The 15338-nt window shown below is 42.0% G+C and overlaps 1 protein-coding gene across 7 annotated transcripts in view; it reads left to right on the forward strand.

Annotated features, from left to right (window-relative positions):
* dnmt3aa (DNA (cytosine-5-)-methyltransferase 3 alpha a) overlaps positions 1–15097 on the forward strand; it is a 56889-nt gene extending 41792 nt beyond the window's left edge. For 6 of the 7 annotated variants that reach the window (XM_084560406.1, XM_084560407.1, XM_084560411.1 and 3 more), the window contains 15 exons: positions 17–124; positions 723–870; positions 1266–1409; positions 1538–1582; positions 2260–2339; positions 2654–2766; positions 3959–4142; positions 4784–4868; positions 5635–5780; positions 5924–6014; positions 6098–6246; positions 6843–6928; positions 7028–7097; positions 7554–7672; positions 8914–15097. In XM_084560406.1, coding sequence (XP_084416532.1) covers positions 17–124; positions 723–870; positions 1266–1409; positions 1538–1582; positions 2260–2339; positions 2654–2766; positions 3959–4142; positions 4784–4868; positions 5635–5780; positions 5924–6014; positions 6098–6246; positions 6843–6928; positions 7028–7097; positions 7554–7672; positions 8914–9055 — 1710 coding nt within the window. In that variant the 3' untranslated portion in view covers positions 9056–15097. The remainder of the gene's footprint in view (positions 1–16; positions 125–722; positions 871–1265; positions 1410–1537; positions 1583–2259; positions 2340–2653; positions 2767–3958; positions 4143–4783; positions 4869–5634; positions 5781–5923; positions 6015–6097; positions 6247–6842; positions 6929–7027; positions 7098–7553; positions 7673–8913) is intronic. The other variant, XM_084560409.1, reaches the window with a different exon arrangement.
* The last annotated feature ends 241 nt before the right edge of the window (positions 15098–15338 follow it).

The raw sequence follows: 15338 nt of genomic DNA on the forward strand, positions 1-15338 counted from the left end.
CTTTTCTGTTTTGCAGGTCTGTGTGGAGAAGCTGATGCTTCTGAGCTCGTTCTCGTCTGCCTTCCACCAGCCAACCTACAACAAACAGTCCATGTACCGGAAAGCCATCTTCGAGGCTCTGCAGGTGACAAACACACAACTTAAATCTCCTCGTGACAAGTTGTTTTTTTTGTTTTTTTTTTTAGAAAGTAAAACGTCCCTTACAAATCTGAAAAGAGCAAAAACAGCTTAGATTCTCAAAGGTCATTTTCCACTCATTCTTCTCTTATGTAACATGATCTGCATCGATGGTGGTTTGGAATTTGTGGATGTGTTGTTCTCATCTGGCTCTGCCCACTGTTTATAACATGTGGGTACAGGAGAGCAGTCTTTTTTTCAGTGAGTTTTTCTCTTATTATAATATTTTCTTGTACAACATGACCATATTTATAGTTTTTGACATGTTTTCATACACTGAACTTTGGTGAGTCCCCAGAAGAATAGCGTTGGCCAGTTGAGGTGGTTCACATGGTGAGAATGCCTCCTGGTTACTTCTCGAGGTTTAACGGGCATGACCAGCTTGGAGGAGACCGTAGGGTAGACCTAGAATTCGCTGGAGGGGTCACATACCTCGACTGGGAACGCCTTGGGATACCTCAACCTCGGATATGATGAAAATTGAGGTGGATGAGATCGTACACGTAATTAAACCGTAACTGGTTTGTTTGTTTTTCCGTGTTCAGGTTGCCAGCGTGCGGGCGGGGAGGCCGGTTCCTGCCTGTGATGCGAGCGACGACGCGGAGGGGGTGGAGCTTCAGACCAGACAGATGATAGAGTGGGCCATGACCGGCTTCCTGCCCACCGGTCCACAATCACTGGACCCTCCCGAGGGTACGCAGTCACCTGTCACAGTACAACACACACAACTCTACGTCTTTAGTAGTTACACCTGCTTAATGACGTGGCGTGAAGGATTTAACAATGTTCTGGACGGACCAGAATATAACCTCAAACCACTACAATAAGAGCTTTAAGGGTTTATGATGAACAGAAAGTAGTTGTTACACATCTTGTTCAAGGGTTTGGATGTACAACACATCTAGTGTTACTATTGTGTTTAAATCCACAAAAGAACGGCTCAAATGCAAGAACGATGTCATACTGTTGCAAATATGACGACTTTACGACCTGAAGGCTTCTTAAAGGGAAACAAAAAGGTGAAAAGTAGATTTTGAAATATCACAAACAACTAAAACTGTATTAATTTGAAGTCCTTATGTCAACAGAGGAACAAAACCCATATAAGGAAGTGTACCCAGAGATGTGGGCGGAGCCTGAGGCCGCGTACACACCTCCACCTGCAAAGAAACCTCGCAAGAACACGGCAGAGAAAGCAAAGATCAGAGAGGTGATCGACGAAGGGACCAGAGGTGAACACACTTAAAACCTACGCTAAAAAAGTATCGTATCAGAACATAGAGAGTAACATCTATATATTAATTTAAATGTTATTTATGTGCTGTGTGTTATGTGACGTGTTTTCTGATGTGTTTTCCAGAGAGACTCATACACGAGATCAAGAAAAAGACCAGGAATATAGAAGGTAAAGGAGTGTGACATTATTTAAGCGCCATTCTGTGTATATTAGAAATTTATATACTTAAAGAAGTGATGTTTAATTCTCACTCTAGCTAGCTTGTGTTTGATATTTTGTCGAGTAGGTAATTAATTTAATTGTCTGAATGGGTTAGAAATTAGATAAAAAGATTTACACCATTGATTAAAAATGTATTATCCCTTCATGAAGTAATCAACTCAGCCAGTTCCCTTGGTCAAGAAAGGAGCAAAATCGTCTTCGTACCCGCCTGACAACGTGTTTATTTCTGCTGTACAGTTGGACACTTTAAAATGGAGGCCTATGGGGGATTGACTCACTTTTGGGTCCTGTCTCAAAATGAACTACACCCTGGTTTTGCTGACTGATTTAAGCAATTTATTATTTTTTTTATCTCGTTTAAAATCCAAATTTTTAATCTTGCATTCACTCTGCGCAGACAGCTCCATAATTCACACAGTAGAACGAGGGCCTGAGCTTCTTAAATAGGCTGTAAATTTTTAGTTTATTCATCATCTGGCTGTGATTGTTATTGGTCATAAACATATTATGGTTATTCGCGTTGTGGGGGTGAGGGGGGGCAATAAAAGTCTTTATATTCCTTGATAATTAAAGTACTAAATAAACTAGCAGACGTTGAAATTTTGGCATGTTTGCTTCTTCAGACATTTGCATCTCCTGTGGAAGTCTCAACGTGTCCCTGGAGCATCCTCTCTTCGTAGGAGCAATGTGCCAGGGCTGCAAAGTAAGACACTTACTCTGTTTGACTCAGGGCAGTGATTTACTGCTATCATTAAGAAACTAGAAGAAGAAGAAAGAGAAGAAGTAGTAGTCTTTTTCTTCTTCTTCTATATCATTTCCAACAACATAAAACAGACAAAAGTCTCACATTCTCACATTAGAGAAGCTGCTACTAACAAATATCTCAGTCTCCTCTCTAGAAGTTGTTTCTTTCTGGTTAAATATTGGTGACCTGAGATATTTAACAGTCACCGAAGATCTATCAGGTGATCTATTGTCCCTGCTCCTTCTCCTGATAGTGTGTTGTTTCCCTGACAGAACTCGTTCCTGGAGTGCGCCTACCAGTACGACGACGACGGCTACCAGTCCTACTGCACCATCTGCTGTGGAGGCAGGGAAGTGCTCATGTGTGGCAACAACAACTGCTGTAGGTCAGTACCGTGCGCTGTTGAGTCTGCGATTGGAAGAGGACGAGGTTTTTGGGGTTTCGCGTCTACAGAAACAATTTACTTGCCCATAAATGTCAGAACGTGATGGACGGCTCCGTTTGTTGGCGGCTGAGTTGGCCAGCACACGTGGAACGGATTTATTTGTTTGAATACAGAGTACACAGTTGATTTTGGCATCTGGGCTTTAACCTCCTCACTGCAAACACAGCAGAGAACTGTATGACACAGGCACATGGAAATGAGAGGGATTCATTTGAACCCAGTGATCCACTTTGTCAGCCCTCTGATCTGATACCGACCTTTAATATTCAGTGTTGACCAATCTGAGTCCCTTAAATAAACTAAATTTCCTTATAAATTCCTTATAAAGGCTTTTCTTCTATTCCTTGTATTCTCCTGGATCACATATGTATTAAATGCAGTAAATTGGTCTTTGATTTTTGGAAGCTTTGACGCTAACCAACCACCATCCAGAAAAAGAAGAAATTGTAGTTTTCCTCTTTGTCTTTATATTCATCTTCTTCTTCTTCTTCTTCTTCTTCATGTTTGAGTTCATATTTGTATTTGTCTTCTTCTTCTTTGAATTCATCTGCTTCTTCCTTTTCTTCTTCTTGGATTTTTGGCAGCTTTGACGCTAGCTAACCGCCACTAAACAGATGACGTGATGCTAAAGGGGGCATGGTTTTGGTTTATGGCAGACCTACAACAAATAACTTCAAAGAATCCGATCCGATCATTTTAAAAATGCCTGGATCAGGCCCAATACCAGTCGGTATCTGAAAAGTCGCAGAAGGACAGATTTGGTGTCAAAGCCCCCGATGCAGTTTGTAGGGACCACTTTTGCTGTTTGTTGGTACATAATCTTATAATAATAATGACTCATTGGCAGGATATTGATCCGTGTTTCTCTGATGATGCAGCATGACAATGACTGGTCTGTATAACGTCGTGTTTACAGCTGATTTGTTTTGAATAAGCCATTTTGAATGCAAACTGGACCAGAACTAAAACACTGTATAATTGAATTTGTCCAATTTACTGGTGACAAAGAACCCGAATTGAGAAGCTGTTCTCATTAAAAACATGTTCATGGACAATCTCCATAAAGGACAAGAAGACACAAGGAGAGAACCGATCCCGCGTTAAACTGCTGCGCGTGTTTCTGTGCGTGCAGGTGCTTCTGTGTGGAGTGTGTGGATCTGCTGGTCGGCGCCGGGTCAGCGGCGGCGGCCATCAAAGAAGACCCCTGGAACTGTTACATGTGCGGGCCCCGGAACACCTACGGGTTGCTGCGGCGACGGGACGACTGGCCCTGCAGACTACAGCACTTCTTCGCCAACAACCACGAACAGGACTTTGTGAGTCATGGTTTAATGTGATGATGTAATGATAATGACTATACATCTATCCGTCATAACATTATGACCACTGGCAGGTAACACAAATTAGCCTGTGGTACCTGTCGGTGGGTGGGATTTATTGGGCAGCAAGTGAACATTTTGCCCTTAACGTTGATGTTAGAAGCAGGAAAAAGTGCTTTGAGCGACTTGAGGTTTTGAAGTTTAATGAAATTTCCCTTGATGCATTTATGCATTATAAATAGAAATTATATATATATATATATTTGCTTTATTATTCAGTATTTTACTTTAGAAACAGCAGAATAACGTGACAAATGTTCTCCAGCAGGAGTCACCATTTATCTGAGATGTCACTGGTGACACCTCAACCACTAGGATCATTAAAATAGAGGACTACTATCCTTGTAACCCTGTGTCTTCTAAACAACAGTGAGATGTATTATAGTTAATCCGACTGATCTTTTATTTATTCTGCATCTCATCTTTACTTGAAATAAGAGGTCTACCTTGAAACATTAATGTCAGTGTGGGTTACGCTCCTGGGCTTCACATTTAGTTATTAATGTTCTTCTGCATAAATAAAGCGATTTGCAGCTCTGCTCCTTTTACAAACTCTTAACATCAACTCTCTCTCTCAGGAGCCAGCCAAGTTGTATCCTCCAGTTGCAGCCGAGAAGAGGCAACCTATTAGAGTCCTCTCTCTGTTTGACGGCATCGCCACAGGTACGCTGATACTGACGAGCTGCTGACACGTCGGCCAACTTTTTTAGTCTAGACTTTACGAAACTACTTTGATTTTCACGAGAAGTTGCCCCATGTTGCCATTGTCTGGACCAAAAAGTTGCAGTTGAACACACCATGAAGACTACAGCCAACTACAACGCAGATCTGCGCCTAAATGATAACCAGCAGGTGGCAGTAGAGTACGTTCATCATACGAGAGGTGAAACAGGAAGAGCTACAATTTAGCTAGGAGGCTAGGAAGAGATACAAACCTTCATACAGAGCTGCCCTCTCCTACAGTTTATTTATTCTAGAGGATCATGTTGTTATTTGTGGATTTGAGTGTTCATATGAGATGAAGAAAAACGAGAAAGGTCATCTGTGTTTGTCACTTCCCCTTTCTCTTCTCTTGCACCGGATCTCTAAGCGGATCAGCCAATCAGAGTGGTCTCTCGCTGACCGACTCAACAAAATGCTGAATTGCCCAGAAAACTGCACAGCGGTTCCGCTAGTGTAACCGTATGTGACACACCGTCATAACTGGGGTGTGGGCCCGAATGCTTTGGTACCTTATCCCAGATGGAAGCAGGGAGAAGAGTGTGTGTGTGAGGAATGTGTGGGGTCATTCATGACACTGTTGGCTTTGCTGATGCAGCGTGTGGCGTAAATGGTGCACATTTCTCGTCAAAACTATGTAAAGGGAACTATTTACATCATGAATAGTCTGTTACATGTATAAATTATGATGAGCATGTGCTGTGTTCAGGCCTGCTGGTGCTGAAAGACTTGGGCATCCAGGTCGACAAGTACGTCGCATCTGAAGTGTGTGAAGACTCCATCACCGTCGGCATGGTCCGACACCAGGGACGCATCATGTACGTGGGAGATGTACGAAACGTGACCCGCAAACATGTGAGTGAAATATCATCATCGTTCCTCCGAGAATTTAATGACATCTGTCTGCTTGTTTTTACACGAGATGCATCTCTGGGAAAGGTTTGTTTTCAGCTTAGATATGGAAAAGATGTAATTGTTTGTATTTTTTTCCCTGTCAGATCGAGGACTGGGGACCATTTGACCTGGTGATCGGAGGAAGCCCCTGCAACGACCTCTCCATAGTCAACCCTGCAAGAAAAGGCCTTTACGGTGAGAGGAGCTGCTTTAAGTCAAAACATTCTTCTGATGTGAAGTAAAAACACAGAGGCTGAGCTTTCTCCTTCCTCCCGCAGAGGGAACCGGCCGCTTGTTCTTTGAGTTCTATCGTCTGCTGCACGAGGCTCGACCCAAACCCGGCGACGAGCGGCCGTTCTTCTGGCTGTTCGAGAACGTGGTCGCCATGGGGGTCAGCGACAAACGGGACATCTCCCGCTTTTTAGAGGTACAACGAAGGGACTCACATTTTGACTTATTACAGTAGGGAAATAACAGATGTATTAACGATGGCTTTATTGCACTTAGGAAGGTGAAAATCATATTTCCCGTTAATGTAGCTCTTGTCCTTCCTGAACTCAAACTGAGAGCTGGTTCCAAATGAGAAATGACCACATAAAACCTTAGAAGAGAAGAAAAGTCTTTATTGTCCTTATGCTTTAACACTTGGAAATTTGACCTCCACACTTTCCCCATACATTTGTACACACAGACAAGGATTAGTGAGCAGTGCATGCAAAACCAAGTGGAGTACTTCAACAGTGGATATTGAGAGGGGGAAACTCCGCCCTTACACATTTCTTCTTGTCAGCCGTGGGATTTGTTCAAAGTATTTCTTATTGATTTTTCATAATAAACAAACTAAAGCGCATCGTTCACAACGGTGGTTACGGCAACACAACATTCCCGCCCAGTAACATTACTGTACCATTAGGTCACCAGACAGAAACAAACTGTAGACGTAAAAACTCACCGATAACTCTTCAGCGTGATCACACACTGCTACACAAAACAGGAAGTAACCCTGCTGTTCGTCTTTGTCAGTGTAACCCTGTTATGATCGATGCCAAGGAGGTCTCTGCCGCCCACCGCGCTCGGTATTTCTGGGGGAACCTGCCAGGCATGTCCAGGTGATTAACACACACGCATATATATACCTCACTTCCTGCTGATTTATGTATACAGACACAGGGGTTTGTTTATCTTTCTCCACCTTCTGTTCTCTGCAGACCTCTGGCGCCGATGGCCAACGACAGGCTGGATCTACAAGAGTGCCTCGAGCACGGCCGCACAGCCAAGGTATCCAAATGCGTGTGCGTGGTTTTGTGTGTGAGTGAATGTATCTGGATGTTTATATGGTTTCCAACTTTCTTACTCGTGCAACATAAGACGGTGGGTTTGACACAAGTCTGCAAGTATTTGTAGACATTACATCGTTCTGTAATGATGTGGGAACCCTGTAAATTATATATATGCTCATTAAACAAAACACACCAGGTACACTGGTGTACCTAATGAAGTGGCAAGTGAGGGTACAGTAAAATACATTTCCTGCTAAATCGTTCCCGTTATCTTGCCATTGTTGCCTTTTTTTTTTAGCGTTCCTTTAGAAAATAATCTCTTGATAACCGTCACTTTGTTGTGTATCTCTGAAGGGGAACAGCTGTAGGATTAAAAGAAGGATGCATGTGTTTGTTTGTTTGTTTGTGTCTGTCTGTGTTTGTGCGTGTGTTTGGCTCTGGATGCTAATTCCAGTTTGAGAAGTTGCGTACGATAACGACACGCTCCAACTCTGTGAAGCAGGGGAAAGACGAGCATTTCCCCGTCTTCATGGACAACAAGGAGGACATCCTGTGGTGTACCGAGATGGAAAGGTAAGCGATGCTAGTTTCAGCGAGCTACTGGACGTCAACAATCTGTTTGTGTAGACTGCTTTTGTATTTGTACGTAACTAAAACACGTCATCGTCCAAGTCCAAGCGTCCATCCAAACGATCCATTCTTGTTTTTTTAGAGACACATTAGAAAAGTTTCCTGTGTAAATACAAAAAGTGAATAAATCAGGCTAAAATAAATGTGTCAAGGATATATATATTTTTTAGTTTTGCTTATTTAAGAAAAAGCCAAAATGTGTTTCCTGTTGCAAGAGAACACTGTTCAATACAGACTACGGTTAAAGTCTTAGAAAAGTCATGCACTAAAGGCCTAGACACAAAGAACTACTGGCAACAAACGCTGTGTCTGGACCAAAAAGATGCACTTGAACACACCACAAATACAGAAGTCAATGACTCTTCATACCAGCAGGGGGCAGTAGTCTGTCTAACAACAGGGAAAACAGGAAGAGATACAAACCATCAATACAGAGCTGACCTCTCCTGAATCCTGCTGATTTGTTGGTCCTCAGTTTATTTATTCCAGATGATCACGTGGTTGTGGAATAAATGTTCAGATGAGATGAAAAACAAGAGCAATCTTCCGTGTGACCTTTAAACTTGGTCGTACCGTTTCTCTTCTCGAGCGTTGGTTCTCTAAACTGATCAGCCAGTCGAGAGAGATATTACTAGCCTACTTGTTTCCACTTCCGATTAACTGACTAGTGCCGACAGTGCAGGATAAACCGCAAAAAAACTAGGACCACAGACGCCAACCAATAAATCGACGCTGGAAAATGTCTGACCAATCTGCTCGGTGCCTAAAAAAGTAAAATGATGAGAAATTATAGATGAGTTGCTAATTGTGTGCCTGAGTCTATTTAAAAAGTCAATAACTTATAGTTAAATCAACAAAAACAGCAGCTATCAATTAATGTATTGTTTTCTGGACTAATCCAATAATCTTTTACTCCCCTAAATGTGACAGTATTCAGATTACAAATCAAAACCGTCACATATTTCTGTTCACAGTGATAGAGGACAGGGAAAAGCAGCAAATCCAAGTTTTTAGATGCCAGGATCAACTTAATTAAATGCGCTTTTGATTAAATTATAAATTAATACTGAAATAGTTGCGCTCAGAATCGGTCGGATTGAGCGTCTAAAAGTTTAGTTTTTTCTTTACACGTATTATCTCAGCTCCTGTCTGATGTTACGTGTGTGTTGTTGTTTTTATTCCAGGGTGTTTGGTTTCCCTGTCCACTACACCGACGTGTCCAACATGAGCCGTCTGGCCAGGCAAAGGCTCCTGGGACGTTCCTGGAGCGTCCCCGTCATCAGGCACCTCTTCGCCCCGCTCAAGGAGTTCTTCGCCTGCTACTAGTCACACACACACACACACACACACACACACACACACACACAGCAACTCTCTCTCTCACACACACACACACACACAAACACACACACACATATATATATAAACAGTGTGACAGACGCACACTGATGACTACACACAATATACAGCTAGTACATGAAGGTTGGCTGACACCGAATGACACAGATGACCAGACATACACACATAAACACTGTAAAGGACTGCTTCCCTAGATCCCATGCAGACCCCTGGTGCTACCTTGCCGATTTACACACATGCTGGTGCAGGGTCTCTGTACTGTAGATCTTCATACACAAAACTTCCTGTCCGACCTTGAAACTGATGTCTTCTGGCTTTACTGTGGCGTGTGAGCTGGAGCTCAAACCTCCAGCAGGTGTGGGGGGGTGGTGTGGGGGCTAAACTAACAAAGATGCCCAGACTTTTATGTTTTTAACATCTCTCTGAATACTTCAACACACCAATGAAACCCTATGAACCGTAAACGTACTCATGTGTGTTTGTTAGTGCTGCTGGTGTATTACAGTGCAATGAACACAAATATATCTAAACACACACACACACATATATATATATATATATATATAAAAATACACACCAGTTAATGCTCATGGTGCTGGTCAGGCAGTGACAAAATGGTGCCGCTACAAGTGTAGTGCTACTACAACACTTTTACAGTTTTTGGTGCTCTCTTGGAGACTGAAAGGTCTCTGGTTGTTTTAGTCCGCTGCAGTTTTGAGTCCCTAACCTGACGAATACGAGGAGGTGGCCACGAAGATCTGTTTTTTGGGCACGATAATGGCAGATAATACTACATTAGTTGTGCTCAGATTGATTGGATGAGAAGCTTTTTTATTATTATTTTTTAGCACGACTAGAACTGAATCAGATTGTAACGTGTTCATGTTTCTCGAAGGAGGAGTTGCTCTGGTGCTGCAAATTGAGTTTAAGGCAGAGTGGGTCCATACTCACCTGATGATGACCCCGTCCGGCTGAAATGACCACACCAATATACCCGCCTTTTTTTTTTTTTTCGTGGCAGAAGGTTGGACTGTAACTGATTATGCTCTGGCAAAGATCTGCCGGGCAAATCAGATAATTTGAGACAGGCTTTCAGAGGTGACGGCCAGAAGAGTAACTGTGGCGTAGTCATATTGACAGCTGTTACACCCCTCTGCACCCCCACTGGCCTTGCATTGCCAGTGCAAGTGTTAATTACCCCAATCAGGCACTCTTGAGAATGGTGTGGCTGAAAAGGCCTGAGGAGACAGTCAGTCAGTCAGTCAGTCAGTCAGAGATAACTTTAAAGGAACAGTCAACAGCTATTAAGGCATTTTTGACATGATTTGTCGCTCTGATTGGTAGTCGGACTATCCAATAGCTCACAGTAGGTAATTAAATCCCAATAGACTGTTAACAGACTCAGATTCTGATAGGAACTGAGTCTGACTACGCCAGGCTACCACACAACAGGACATACAGAAATAAATATAATGTACATAAATATAAAAATGGGCAAAATCTGGACACAAAATGAACTTTAGTAATGTAAAATACGGCTAAAATAACAGGGTTAAATGTATAGAAACAAAATCCAGACCTCCATGACTAGATCGCCCTCTAGTGGGTAGAAAAATGAGTTATCAGCTGACACTTACAGACTGAAAAACTTCTCAATCTTCATCTCAGAACTGTGAGATTAGTCTCATCCTGGAAGATTACTTCAGCCCACAGAGCAGCGCCGCCCCCCCCCCCGAGAAACATCAAACTAAAACATCTCCTCACAGCAGCATTTGATACCATTTAGTACCTTCCTCTTACGATGCATCGTCTCTTGTGCCTCAGCTCCAGTGTTGCCCTATTATTATTATTATTATTATTTTTATGTCGATAAAAACGTAAAAGTAACTGGTCCACCGACCCTCTAGCATTCATGCTCCCACCTTGCATCATAGGGATCCAAAATGCCCTCCAATTACTGGTCTGCAGCGACGTCCACTCACACCAGAGGCGGATCTTTACTCTTTAGACACAATGCTGGTTTTTGTACTTCCTACGACTGACACGGATAGCCCTGAATAAACAACAAACACCTTCCTGTTGTAGGTGGAATTAGCTCTATGCCTATGACTAGAAATAAGCATGAAAAGAATATGTCTCCTCATCACGCGTGGCGGTTATGTTTCTATCAAGTCTATTGCTGCCTTCTAATGGTCGTGTTCACTTCATATGGACGGCGCCCTCTTGTGGTAATTACAACCTTGTAAGTGGAAATTTGTGACGTGTTGGAAGTGAATGGTAAATTGTAATTTAGTCGTACTGCGTTTTGACTTTGTCTGAGGAAATGATACTCCTCATCCTTTAACCATGTCGTTAGCTTGCTGAAGTGTTGCCCTCAGTGGTTAGCCTCACATCCTACGACTTGAACGCCAAACCACAAGCACACGGTTTCCATTTGAAGGCAGCGTGCGACCCACAGCAGACACTATGAGAAACGTTTTATTTAGACAGGGCTGTCTTTTGGGGGAAAACATTTCAGTCTGGTGCTTTTGGTCCTCGGACAACCGTCTTTTCCAGGAAGCCTTCCGATCCTCTGACCTTCCTCAGATACCAGCTGAGCACTGGACACGTGCAGTCTACACTCAGACAACATTCACACTCACAAAAACACGTCTCTCAAACCAACAGTCGACCAGCAGGTTCAGGTTTTTTTCCATCATGTTTACTCTCCGTTTATACAACCAACCTTCAGGTGCTTTTTGAACTCTGCTCTTTTTTACAGTGCTCTTGCAGGTCAAACACACAAACACACGCTGGAAACACGTTGGCCGTCTTTCACGCTTTCTCCTCACACCTCCGCTACGAAAACACATCGTCAGCACACACGCCTACATGCATACACACTGTGTTCTTTGCCGGCCGCCTGTCGCCATCAGGCTTCCCATGGCGCTGCTGGGTGTGACATCATCACCCCGCGTCGCTTGGTGCTCCCAACACCTACCCATGACCCCACCCTGAACCCCTTCCAACAACCACCCTCTTTCTCCATTCCCCAGGTGCTGCATGTCAGTCAGTCAGTGTAATCTCCAATTCCATGTTAGTTTAGGGAGTGATGATAATAATAATAATAATGGTAATAATAATTACAATAATAATCTGTTATTGTGTGTGTGTGTACTGTTCCAGGTTGGTGCTCAGTTCAGTTCAGTCTCAGCCTAGAGAGGGGAGAGAGAGAGGCTAGAGAAAGCATATATTACAGTTAGTATAGTGACTTGTTCTATTGTACCCGAGAATGCCAGAAGAAATTGTTAAAGCGAAGAGCTGCACGATGTTCTCATGCCAGAGATGAGTTGAAATAACACGCTGTGCTGTGGCTGTAGGTTAAAGAGAAACACAAGGCTTCTATTGGTGGTTTCTAGTCTGGGTCAGAAATGAGCGATTAAGATAAGAAAGAAAACATGTATTTCGTATTTCATGATTTTTTTTAAAAGACTATAATGTCAGTCTGCAGAAATATCTTAACAACTACTGGACCGCCATGAAATTTGGTCTAGATATTCCTTGTCCTCAGAGGACGGATCCTAATGACCCGATCCACGGACCACTTTTGTTAGAAATTTGCTTTGTGTTTCGTGCTAATTAGCAAATGTTAGCATGTGCCACAGTAAAATGGGAAGCATGGTAACATATATTAACATATTAACAAAGGCCCTGTTCAACCACGATGCTAACGTGTGTCCTGAGGGATCCAGTCACAACCCAGACACATTTGACATCCGGTCACTCAGACCACATTTGAAGTGGGCCACTGTGTGAACACACAATGTGTCCCGGCCACACTGATGGACCATCTACTCAACTGACGTCCTCTAGCCGAGTTTTGTCTTGAGTGTTCCAAAATTTGTATCATGTCCACATGTCAGGACGTATGCACACAACAAACCGTGCGGTTCGTGGTTCTGAAACAGCTGTAGGTAGCGATCCATTGTCTTGAGACAGCAATATTCTACTGCGCCCCGAATCATGTTATTGCTTATTTACATAGAGCAAAACTGTGATTGGATCGCAAGTGGTAGCTAGAGACGAATGTGGACACATTTACCTAAATCTGACCAGTTGTGATTACATTGCTCAGGGCGCATGTTAATACCAAGTCTGAACAGGACCTTAGTCACTGTGAGCAATGTTAGCATGCTAACACTAGCATCGACGACTGTATATAGAATAGATTAGCATACATGTGCCATGGTACCTTGAGTACAGAGGATAGACTGTAAACAAAAGATGGACGTAGTGTTTTAAAGTGCAATACCACTGATGGTCACTAGGTGGTGGCACATTAAAAATTTCTTATTCAAATAGAATTACATTAGAAAAATCAACTTTTCTCCTGAAAGGTCACTAAAAGGTTTCAACGAGTCATTAATAAGATGTCATTAGCTAAACTCCCTAATTCTGATCAGTGTGCTGGTGGTGCTTTGGAAAAATACAGTGAGTCCAACATTAATTAGATATTCAAAGAGAGGTGTGAACCCCTTGCTCCTCCCCAGTTCCTCTTTCTCATCCTAATACGGTCACTTCTGGCTCCAAAAAACAAAACAAACAAAAACCACTGTGTTTACGTCCATCTTTTCTATACAGTCCATTGAGCAGAGAGAAATATTAAGAGTTTTTTATTCATACATATTAAATGAAAAACATACAAGAAGAAAGAAATCTGAAAGAGAATATACTGATTGAATGAAAATATATATTTGTTATTACACAGAGAATCAAAGCAGCACTGTTTTAAAATGCTTCGTTGGCATTTAAGGAGAGTGTTTCAACCAAAATCCAAAGCTATTTTATTTTTATTTTTTTTCCATTTTCCAGCTGTGTTATTTCAACACGTATCTGCCTTGAGAGTGCAGCGGGACAAAAGACATGAGGAAAAGAAACGATCTTTTTAACAGATGGGTGACACGGTGATGATGTTTCTGTTCGCCTATCGACAGCTTTTAGGCTGAGTGATGCGCTGTTTTAAACACTGATACACATTCAAACAAAAAAAAAAACACACAGAACACTGTTACTGACACTCAGATACATGCACAACACCTACAAATAACAAATGCTGTGGCGCATGCAGACACTCATCTCATGGACTAAATGAAAGATGAGCTTTTAAGGAAAAGGAGGAACCCGGTGGTGTTTCAAAAGGTGCTAAAATTTTATCTGAAAATAAGAAAAATATATTGTTAGGAGTATAAATCAAGTTTGTCTTTACAATGACTGTATTTAAGTTTGTCGTAGTAATGAAAAGGCACTATTATTATTTTACTCTTGTATGAATATGAACTAATTAAAAAGGCATTTTAACTTTGTACTTGAACAATGTAAGAAATGAACCGTGAATAAAAAAAAAGGACTGTTTCTTGTGATTTGGCCTGAAGGCTCCGTGTTATCTACCTGTCCTGTCAATGAAGGGTCTAACTTAACTAATTTAATTTAAGCGTCTATATTTGTTGTTGTTTGATGTCAGTTTCCTTTGTCAGTCTCTGCTGAGGCTCTGCAGAGTTTGCTGACAACAAGTTATCACGCTAACAGTCAGCAGCATTTTCAGTCATCAGTTGTTAGTGTGATTGTGGAGAACACACTCTTGAGGGTGACAGTTTCTCGACTGGGAAGGGTTTGTTGTTACATCCCTAATGTCACTGTATGTCATGTCTGTCCTGTTTTAAAGTTACGGTGCAAAAGATGCCCAGTGGGGAAAAAAAAAAAACAACAGACTTCAGTGTGTTCATCTAGAAGTCGAAATCATTAATGAGGATCTCAAAAAGAGGTATGAATTGATTGACATGTCTGTTATGGCGTGACTGATAAAACCATCCTCAGGTTTTCAGTCAGATCAACCCCTCGCTCTTCCCCAGCTCCTCCACTCCCATCCAAATACGATCACCTCCGGCTCTAAAAAACAAAATGGTGACGACTAAATTCCAAACTCTTGGCTTCAAAATGTCAATATGTTAAAGAGTTCTACACAAAAAAATGCTTTGTCAATGTTTTAATTGTCAGATGGAAGGTTGGGTCTAAAATGCTTTTATTGGCTAAACCATAAGTACAATTTTCTAATTTTTAGTTTTGCTCAGATTTCAAAATAACCAAGTAAATGCACAGTGCACCTGTCAGCCTTTTTATAAATAAAGTCACGGCATAAATTGTTATTACTGATTATGGAAAGGTCCAAATAGTGATTGCAGTTTGTAAATTTGTGGTAAAGAAAAATAATTTC

Source organism: Chelon labrosus, assembly GCF_963514085.1.
Source record: "Chelon labrosus genome assembly, chromosome: 14".
Taxonomy (NCBI): domain Eukaryota; kingdom Metazoa; phylum Chordata; class Actinopteri; order Mugiliformes; family Mugilidae; genus Chelon; species Chelon labrosus.